Raw genomic sequence first — 9,866 nt, 5'->3', positions numbered from 1 at the left:
CTTGAGGTCTGAGGTTTGCAGTGCATGTGAAATATATAGCACTGCAGCCATATTACAAGGTGATGCCTTTTTAGCACATGAAGTTGAGGGTGAGAACAAGCCAAGTCTAACCAATTACAAAGGGAATATAAAGAAGGATTTTTAAATTTGTCTAACTCTCACCACTTCACCCTCTTCAAGTTCAGAAGAGAATTTATGGGCCATATGGCCACAGGATAGAGCAGGGGCTGCAGGAGATAGAGAAAAAGCAAATGAGATATGATGTTAGACAGTAAATCCAGGTGAGGGATATGAGTGGCTGTTGTATTTTCTTGCAATTTTTCTGTGGGTTTCAGATTTTTTTTTGAGACAGAGTCTCATTATGTCACCCTTGGTAGAGTGCTATGGCATCACAGCTCACAGCAACCTCAAACTCTCGGCTTAAATGATTCTCTTTCCCCAACCTCCCAAGTAGCTGGGACTACAGGTGCCTACCACAATGCCCAGCTATTTTTTGTTGAAGTTGTCATTGTTGTTTAGCTGGCCTGGGCCAGGTTCAAACCTGCCAGCCTCGGTGTATGTGGCTGGCACCCTAACCACTGTGCTACAGGCGCCGAGCCTGGGTTTCAGATTTTTGTAAATAAATTTAGGGAAGAAAAGTTATATCCCTGTTGATTTGTTCTGAAGTTAAGGGGAAGAAAATGTTGGGAGAAAATAAAAAATATTATTGATCTCATCGGGCTGTTTAGAAGCTGATCTGAGCCTTTAGTTTTTTGTTTTTTTTTTTGGTTTTTTTGAGGCAGAGTCTCACTCTGTCACCCTTGGTAGAGTGCCTTGGCATCACAGCTCACAGCAACCTGAGTCTTAGGCTCAAGTGATCCTCTTGCCTCAGCCTCCCAAGTAGCTGGGACTACAGGCACTCACCACAACCCCCAGCTATTTTTAGAGACAGGGTCTCCTCTTGCTCAGGCTGGTCCCAAACTCCTAAGCTCAGGTAATACATCCACCTCAGCCTCCCAGAGTGCTAGGATTATAGGCATGAGCCACCACACCCAGCCCGAGTTTTGTAGAAATGAATAGATCCATGTGGCCCCTTCACCTAGCACAAAGCCTGTCATATGGGACACATTATAGCTGGTGGGAAATGGCATTACAAAACCACAGCCTAAAAGAGTAATACATATAGAGAGTTTCAAGCTCAGGGAAGCAGCCAGCAGTAAACCCAGGACTAGTCCAGGCAGCAAGTCCTACTTTAGTCAATACCAATAAGAACATTGTATGTTTACAAAGTACTGTCACATTGCTCATGGACACACCCAGACAGCAGATTTTAAGACTATGAATGTGAGTGAGTGTTGTTATTCTTCCTATGGTAGGAGGTACCCCTCCTTGCCCCAGACTACACCCCACTTCACACATCTCTCTTTCAAATCACCACAGTGCACAGGAGCAATTCACCCTTTATTCATCAGTCCCTGGGTCACTTGGAGCTAGTGTACTTGGTGACAGCCTTGGTGCCCTCAGACACAGCATGTTTGGCCAGCTCCCCAGGCAGCAGCAGCCGCACAGCTGTCTGGACTTCCCGGGAAGTCAGGGTGGTCCGGCCCGAGTACTGCGCCAGCCGGGCGGCCTCACCAGCAAGCCGCTCAAACACATCATTCACGAATGAGTTCATGATGCTCATGGCCTTGGCAGAGATGCCAATGTCAGGGTGGACCTGGAGAAACAGCAAGACCACTCTGTTAACAGGGCTGCCACTACAAACCTCATCCCTGAGCTGGGGGCACTAGGAAGCAAGAAGCAGGAGGCAAGTCCTCCTTGCCAGCCCCTCCCCAGAAGCCAACAGACATGCAAATAGGAATTTGTGTTTTCTTTTTACTACCATGTTATATCCAAGTTAAAAAAAAAAGTTTCTCCAACTATAAGAGTGAACACTATTAAGTTCCTATAAAAGTAGATGTAAGCACCTATATTTAACAAATGGGATCAGTTACATGTGCACCTTGTTTTTCATTTAATGCAATTATATGATGTTCCCTGGTATTGATGAATCATAGTTCATATCTCCTTTTGTTGAGATAGAGTCTCACTCTGTCACCCTGTATAGAGTGTCGTGGCATGATAGCTCACAGCAATCTCAAACTCTTGGGCTCAAGTGATCCTTTTGTCTCAGCCTCTCAGGTAGCTTGGGCTATAGGTACTTGCCATGACACCAGGCTAGTTTTTCTAGTTTTAGTAGAGATGGGTCTTGTTTTTGCTAAGGATGGTCTTGGACTGAGCTCAAGTGATCTACCTGTCTTGGCTTCTCAGAGTGCTAGGATTGTAGGCGTGAGCCACCATACCTGGCCTCCATTCTTCTCTGAATGGACATCTTTGAACCTTATCTGAGCATAATGAAGGTTATTCCCAGAGAGGGGAGACTGCAGAGTCAAAGGGCTTGTGCACTTGGTAGACAGTTACCAAGGTACTCTACAGTGAGCACATGACACAATCACAGCACCAAACTAAGAGATAAGAGACACATGTTCTGTGGCTATTCCATGAATCACTATGACCTTGAATAAGGCACCTTCCTCTGCGCATCAGTTTCCTCTTCTGTCACTCAAGCTTTTGGACTAGGTGATCACCAATAAAACAAATGGCAGGGACCCGATGACAATTCTAAAGTGACTAGATAGACCTTGTCAGATGTGAAGTGGGAGAGAAGTGGCCTACATGGAGCCAGTAGTGAAGACAGTACTAGCCTACTAGCCTGGGCAAGACCCATCCTTCCTGTGCCCGTCCCCTAATACACAGGGACCAGGGTCCTGACATCCAGCCACCAGCTCTCCCACTGCTTCTGCTCACCACCACCCAGGAAGTCTGCAGCTGGCACAAGGTTGGTTTACCCCAAGTCCCCTCTGTAGTCAGCACATCCTACCCTCCTTAGGGCTGCTAGAGTGAGAAATGGTTCTCACCCTCAGGAAGAGGTAAAGAACTAACTCAGCAGCATTCTCCTCACTGAGTCCAGGCCTGGTCCAGCCAGTCATTCACAATTTCTTTCTCTCTCTCTCTCTCTCTTTTTTTTTTTCAGTTTTTGGCTGGGGACAGGTTTGAACCCACTGCCTCCGGTATATGGGGCCGGTGCCCTACTCCTTGAGCCACAGGTACTGCCATATTCACAATTTTTGAGCCCTAAAGTTGGCTAAGCTGCTGGACTCAGTAACACTCACACTCTTCTCCCTCAGGGCATGGGAGTTTGTCCTCTGGTGCATTTCTTCTGGCCAACCCACATCAGAGCTGGGTCCACCCTCCACCCAAGAGCACCTCAGACACATGTTGTCAATCCACTAAAATCACTACTGGGGTTCAAGCTGGAGGCAGGCTCTACCTCTGGGACTGAATGTAACAGGGACAAGAATTTTAGGCAGATTGGCAAGCCAGGGTACCAACACAGCTACCCCCACCTGTTCCTGGCCCTGGCTCTGACTAGGACAGTGGCTCTGGATCCCCTAGTCTGGTTGTTGGGTACCCACTGGTGTCCAAGTGTCTGTAAATGTGTTGACTCCCAGAAGTTAGCTGCTTCTTGTGGATTAATAAAGGGTACCTGCATCCCCTTTGTGTTAGGAGTGACACACAGGAAGGATGCTAAGGGCTTGCCTAGATAGTGGTCAGTTTGCCACTATCTGGTCACGTGACTCGGCTGCCTCATGGTGTCTTTGGGGGCTTTGTGTTATTGGTTTGTAAGGCAAGAAAACCCTAAGCCCCTTGGAGACAATGCTGCAGTCCAGAAGCCTCCCTGACTCAGGCTCACCCTTCCTGCTCCTCTTCAGTCACCTTTGATATCCTGTTTGTACCATGCTTGGTGCCCAAGCACCTTCAGCCCAGCAGTGTAGTCTTCTTGGCCTTTATACCCTCTCACCTAATCATCTGGTCCATCCAAAAGCCCTGTGAACTTCTGGCAGTTGGTAGGCAGCATGCTTTACATGACATGTGCCTGTCACAAGTGTACGTGATACTGGGTAGTGGAGAGACTGGTGAGATCAAGTCCTGTCACCTCATGCTGGGCATGAGGGCAAAGTGCTTGCCCCAGGCCTGGCGTTAAACCAAGTCCCATTTCCAGTGTGGTGCCCCATCAAGGCACTTCCCCGTATATCCCCACCACATGCTCATCCCTCTTCTCACCTGCTTCAATACCTTGTAGATGTACATAGAGTAGGTTTCCTTACGCCGGCAACGCTTTTTGGACTTCTTGTTCCCAGAACTGCGGCCCCCACGGCCCCCAGCCTGCTGCCGTTGCCCATGCTCCGTATTCATCTTCCAGTTCCTTGGACAGCCCCCTCCTACCCTCCGGAGCCACTTTTATGAAGTCAGTTGCCCTACCAGGTGTGGCTGGGGGCATACACCTGAGATTGAGTGGGAGGGATGGGGTTTGGTTCGACCCCATCCAGAACATGTTCTGGGTTAAACTTGCAAGAGACTAATTACTCTCCTCTCCTCCAAGTAATCTCCTGTCTCTGAATCAAGAAACCCTTTACCAGACCCTCCTCCCCCACCCAACCACCTCCCACTGTGTTCACACATTTGTTAAAGTTCACACACCTCTGGACTACCAACCTGTAATCACTGAGCACCCAGGTGCTCAGCTTTGAGTGCTGGGGAGCTCCGAAGGGACACAGGCCCCCTGTACCTCCCACCAGCCCTAGCAGAGCTGATGACAGCTAAGACCAGCTCCCATCAAATTACTAGAGCAGGGCGAAGGGGCCAAAGGGTGTGGTGTTGCGGCCATAGCAGGAGGGCTCAAGTAGTCAGAGGTGGGTTCATGATGCAAATGGGGATGTGAAGCTGGTCTTGTGGGATGGGTATCATTTAATTGCTCTATGAAAAGCAGAGCATGGAATCAATGCATGCAGAGTATAGTGAGGCTTGGACTGAACGAAGAAGATGGAGCAAAATGGCAGAGCCTGGACCAGAGACAGCAGGAAAGCACCCCTGGGCGGGGGAGGGGTAGGAGCAGAGAAACAGCAGATGCTCTCCATAGAAGCAGGTGTGGGGGTCTTGGAAGTCAGCTGCAAAGGGAAGAAAAAGGCTCTGAGAAATAGAGGTTAACTGTTTTACTTAGCACCTACATGTGAAAAAACATTTGAAGTCCTTGAATGCTGTGATTAAAGACATCTGGAGCAACAAGAGCAGTATGGGCTGGGGGAAAGAGGTCAAGAGAGGCATCACCTGCCTGTGTGAGCAAGCAATCCCTACCTCGTTAAACTGGCCACTCCGCCCACTTCCCAACATCCGGTTTCAGCCTACCTGCTAGGTTTAAGAGGACTAAGCAGGTAAATCTTAACCCCAAACAAGGCACTGATAAATTTAGAAATATTTATTTTGTGGATTTTAAAAACATTAAATGATCAAGATTGGCACTTTTCTTGACAAATTAGCTAGCTAGAATCCTTCCGTTTCCCCAGGTTCTGAAGATTCCTCATCTGACTCCTCAGACACAGTAATCTGGAGACCCCAATAGACGTTATCTAGATACTTAGCAATACCCAGGCACTTCCCTGGCTGAAGTAGCAGGAGCTGTTCCCATAATCCCAGCAGCTCACTCTCTAGATACCATTCTCCTTGCAACCAAGGCTCTGGACACTCAGGACAGACTGACAGACATGGCCCATTCTATTCCAGGATCCATTTAAAACAAAACAGCTGAGACAGGTCATCTGGGGTTGGCGGTGGGGTAGAGCACTATGTCTCACCTGCGGCTCTGTGCCCTCTGCCTACTGCAGATCTTGAACTTTGTGGCCATCTAAGACCCTACTCATCTTTAGAGAGCACAAGTCCTGCCTCTGGGCAGCTACTCATGAGAAACTTCCCTCCATTTTGAACACTTCTCTTATCTAATCACAGTTGGGCATCTTTACATCTTTCTGTGTTTTGTTCTCTAGTCTTTTTGGCTTTCCTACTAGCTCATGAGCTCCTTGGGGGTTTAAACACTGTCTGGCACATTCCCTGCCCCCCCCCCCAGTCTTGGATGTACTGTCATGAGTACTGAAAAACTGTGGCTGTGCTATGTTTTCCCACAGGGATGGCTGTTGAGGTTCCAAAGCCTGAGTGATGAATCCACACTGGTAAGGAAGACCACTGTTGTGCCTAGTGGCACAAGGGCTGAAAGTGCTATTGAGGTTCAAAAGAAACAGACAAGAAATGCAGAACACTGGGCTGCAATTGAATAGTGCTGAGGAAAATGATGGCTGTGCACAGGTCAAACAATAACTCTTCCTGCATCCCAGCAGGAGAATGGTTCCCAACCCTTGGTGTGAAAGTGCAGACTCCCAGCCACTTCTGCATCTCTCCCATTCCACTAAATGAAGCCAGTAGCTCTGGAGCTCAGGAATCTGCATTTTTAACAAGGATCCCACATGTTGCAGTACAGGGAATGGCAGGAGAACCTCAGATCACACTCTAGAAAACATGCTCCAGGACAGTGGATCTCAAAGTGCAGCCTCAGACCAGGAACATCAGCATCATCTGGAAGCTTTAAAAATGTTATCATTCTTGGTCTGGCCTATGTACTGAGCCAGGAACCCTGAGAGGAGACCCAGCAATCTGAGCTGATAAGCCCTCCAGAGGATTCTGATGCATGTATAGCATGTGAACCACAGGCTTAAGAAAAGGCACAACTTCAAATCAGTTCTTACGGACTAGTTTTCCATCCCCATCCATCCCACTATCTAGCCCCAGCTCTTGCCAAGGGGAAGTCAAAGTTGGCACTGCAGGGAGGAGGGGAAGGTAGCCCCAGAAACCTGAGAAGGAAGGTAGGGACCATGGCTTCCTCTTTATTTATTGGACGCTTTGTAGATGCCACGAAGGTCTAAAAGTTACACGTTAAATAATTATTTTAAAACTGACCAGGACTGAGGCCCTGGTCCAGAGCTCCAAACCAGAAGCAAAAGGAATAGGGGCGGTGGCCCTCTAACATCACCAAAACCCAGAAAACGAGGATCCTGAGCTCCTTCAAGGGCCAAATCCAGGGCATGGGTCCTTGGGCTAACCCTTAGGTGCCTCTGGCTGCATCACACTCAGGGTCAGGTAACCAGCAAGGGGCTGGAGGGAACAGCCAGCCGAGTCCAGACATGGACAAATGTAACTGGAAGGAGGATAGGAAACGGACAGGTACTGTCCAGCTGTAGGTAAGATAACAGAGTGCAGCTAAGGCAGGTTGAGGGGCAGGGGAGAGGCTGAGGGAGTAGTACTGCAGCAGTGCAGGAGTGTAGCCCCAGGGTCCTGTCCTGAGCAGCTGGTCAGGGTGGCAGCTGTTAGTCCCAGATGAAGCTCCTGACCCAAGCTGGGGCAGAGGGCTCACACATTGTGGGTCCTCTTGGTGAGCTGGGGCTCCTCATCCACCAGCTTGGACTTAAGGTGCTCCTTGTAGGCCAAGATGTCTCCAGGCCACTTGGTGATTGTCTGCTTCTCACAGACCCAAATTTCCTGTGCGACCTGAAAGCAGATCCTGGATTTAATCCTGGCCACTCACTGTTCCCATCCCTTTCCAGCAGACTTTTCTGAGAGGCCCCACTCCTAAACCATACCCAGCCCAGTTTTACCACCTCTTAGTTCTTTGGATGGTCTAACCCAAGGGTACCATAACCAGCAGGTTTTAGAGGCCTTCCAAGCCAGGCAATGAGTGTGTCACCCCTACTGTCAGTTCTCTAACAGGCTCTAGATCTACTCAGAGGCTTTATTCTAAGCATCCTTTTCTCCAACTCCCATCTTCTCCAAAGCTTTAGAGAAATGACCAGCAGCTTTTTCGCCAAGGACTGTGGTAGCCCTCTGTCTAACCCAAATCTTTCCTAAAATGCCATACTTAGACTAAAGAATCTTGGGTCAATAGTTTAAGCACTCTGTTCTCTACCCAATTCTCTCTTCCTCATTTGGGACAACAATGCCAAGTTTGTTAATATCCCCAAATAGCCACTGAAAGCAAGAGTTTCAGTTAAGACTTTCTAAGTAGCCCCAAAGAGCCACAAGATTCAGTTCTTACCACCCCTCTCTATGCCAAGTCCTTTCATTTGGTAGATGGGTATTACATACCTACCATGTGCCATGACTGCCTATGCCAAGCTCCTTCATTTGGTAGATGGGTATTATGCACCCACCACGTGCCATGACTATGTTCTGCGCAACCTTCTAGATGCTCTCTGCTGCACCTCCCACCCCGGCCAGGGTCTCACCTGCTGAATGAGTCTGAAGTCATGGCTGACCAGCATCATACCACCCTCGAACTCATTGATAGCATCTGCCAGCGCGTCAATGGTCTCAATATCCAGGTGATTGGTTGGCTCATCCAGAAAGAGCATGTGGGGGTTCTGCCAGGCTAGCCAGGCCAGACACACTCGGCACTTCTGCCCATCCGACAGGTTCCGAATTGGGCTCACCTGAGTGGGACCACAATGTGCACATAAGTTGAGTGTTACTGCCACTGTACAGCACATCTCTCCCTGGGTCCTCCTTTAGTACTGGCATTTTGTAAAGAAAAAAAAATGAGGCTCAAAAAGACCCAACATCACACAGCACGGCCCCTTGTCTCTTGAGGCCTGAAAGGGACAGACACATCTGGGAACCTGAAACCTTTGCTTCAAGCCATACTGTTCACTCTCTTGGCACTTAAAGTTTTTGAGAGTCTCACTTTGTCATCCTCAGTAGAGTGCTGTGGTATCATAGCTTGATGATATCAAACTCTCGGGCTCCAGCAATCCTCTTGCCTCAGGCTCCCAAGTAGCTGGGACTACAGGCGCCCACCACAATGCCTGGCTAGGCTCTTGCTCAGGCTGGTCTCAAACTTGTGAGCTCAAGTGGTTCACCTGCCTCAGTCTCCCAGTGTTAGGATTACAAGCGTTAGCCACCGTGCCTGGCCCATGGCACTTAAATCTTAATAGAACTGGAGCAATCCAGTGAATCCTGAGTTTCAGAACTGAATCCAGGAATTTATTTTCAAAGCTGCAAGTTTCTTTGCCCTTAAGTACTATGGTGTAAGGGCCCACCAGAGACTGGCACTCTCTCCTTACCCCCCACAATGAGACCTGAATACTCCATTACATAACCCAAAGGAGAGGTAATGGGCTCTCTTAGGGGCTGGAATCAAGCAGAGGAGACTTTGAGATAGCTTTCAAATCTGGGTTGCCAGGTCATAGTGTCCCCTGACCCATCTAGTCATGGTCTCCCAGCTATCTGAGGTTCTTCCCATATTCTCCTCCACTAACCTGCTGTTTTCCAGTGAGACCGTATCGCCCTATGATCTTTCTCATTTCTTCCTTCTCCTTGATCTCTGGGTAGCACTTCATCATGTACTCCAAAGGAGAGAGGTCTAAGTCCAGCTGCTCTTGTAAATGCTACAGGAAAAATGGAACCCACCCAGTATGACTGCTATCCAGCTTCAAAAAGAGCCCCCATTGGGCAGCACTACTTCTACCCCAGGCACCTGTTCAGGATTCAAGCAGAATCAGTTGGAGCTACCTAGACTAGAATTCCTTGGTGGGGGCCGGGGGGGGGGGGCTGGACTTAGCCAGATGCACCCCCTTCCCACATCTGGGCAACTCTTCCCCAAACCCCAACCCCAGGCCTGTACCTGATGGTAACGCCCTATTTTGACATGAGAGTGTTTTCGGATCATTCCATCTGTGGGTAGTAGCTAAGAAGGAAAGAGTAATAAGTGGAAAAATAAGCATGAAAGAAAGGAATCCTGGTCAGAAATAGACAAAGGCAGGCAAACGAACACGTTCACACTGAACAAGACTCGTACTAACTGCTAAATAGAATCTATACCACCAACTCACAGGCTATTATTCTGGCCACTCTAAACACAGTCACGTGTTCATATATGCCTTCTTTCTCACTCTTTTTTTTTTTTTTTT

General features: G+C 48.6%; 2 protein-coding genes across 3 annotated transcripts in view; both read right to left on the bottom strand.

The window, feature by feature from the left end:
• Window positions 1–1,444: 1,444 nt before the first annotated feature.
• On the bottom strand, window positions 1,445–4,275 carry LOC105887185 (late histone H2B.L4-like). Its single transcript, XM_012806473.2, has 2 exons — window positions 4,144–4,275; window positions 1,445–1,696 (listed from the first exon to the last, which is right to left on the bottom strand). Exons 1-2 carry the CDS (start codon window positions 4,273–4,275, stop codon window positions 1,460–1,462), a joined length of 369 nt encoding a protein of 122 aa, XP_012661927.1. The 3' UTR covers window positions 1,445–1,459.
• A 2,496-nt stretch (window positions 4,276–6,771) lies between these two features.
• Window positions 6,772–9,866, bottom strand: part of ABCF2 (ATP binding cassette subfamily F member 2) — a 13,421-nt gene continuing 10,326 nt past the window's right edge. Inside the window, exons 12-15 of one of the 2 annotated variants that reach the window (XM_012806517.2) lie at window positions 9,581–9,643; window positions 9,216–9,344; window positions 8,187–8,390; window positions 6,772–7,452 (exon numbers count right to left, since the gene is read on the bottom strand). In XM_012806517.2, coding sequence (XP_012661971.1) covers window positions 7,315–7,452; window positions 8,187–8,390; window positions 9,216–9,344; window positions 9,581–9,643 — 534 coding nt within the window. In that variant the 3' untranslated portion in view covers window positions 6,772–7,314. The remainder of the gene's footprint in view (window positions 7,453–8,186; window positions 8,391–9,215; window positions 9,345–9,580; window positions 9,644–9,866) is intronic. The other variant, XM_023514423.1, reaches the window with a different exon arrangement.

Source organism: Otolemur garnettii, unplaced genomic scaffold (genome assembly GCF_000181295.1).
Source record: "Otolemur garnettii isolate 467f Iridium unplaced genomic scaffold, OtoGar3 scaffold00053, whole genome shotgun sequence".
Taxonomy (NCBI): Eukaryota; Metazoa; Chordata; class Mammalia; order Primates; family Galagidae; genus Otolemur; species Otolemur garnettii.
This window is presented reverse-complemented; position numbering and strand designations above follow the sequence as displayed.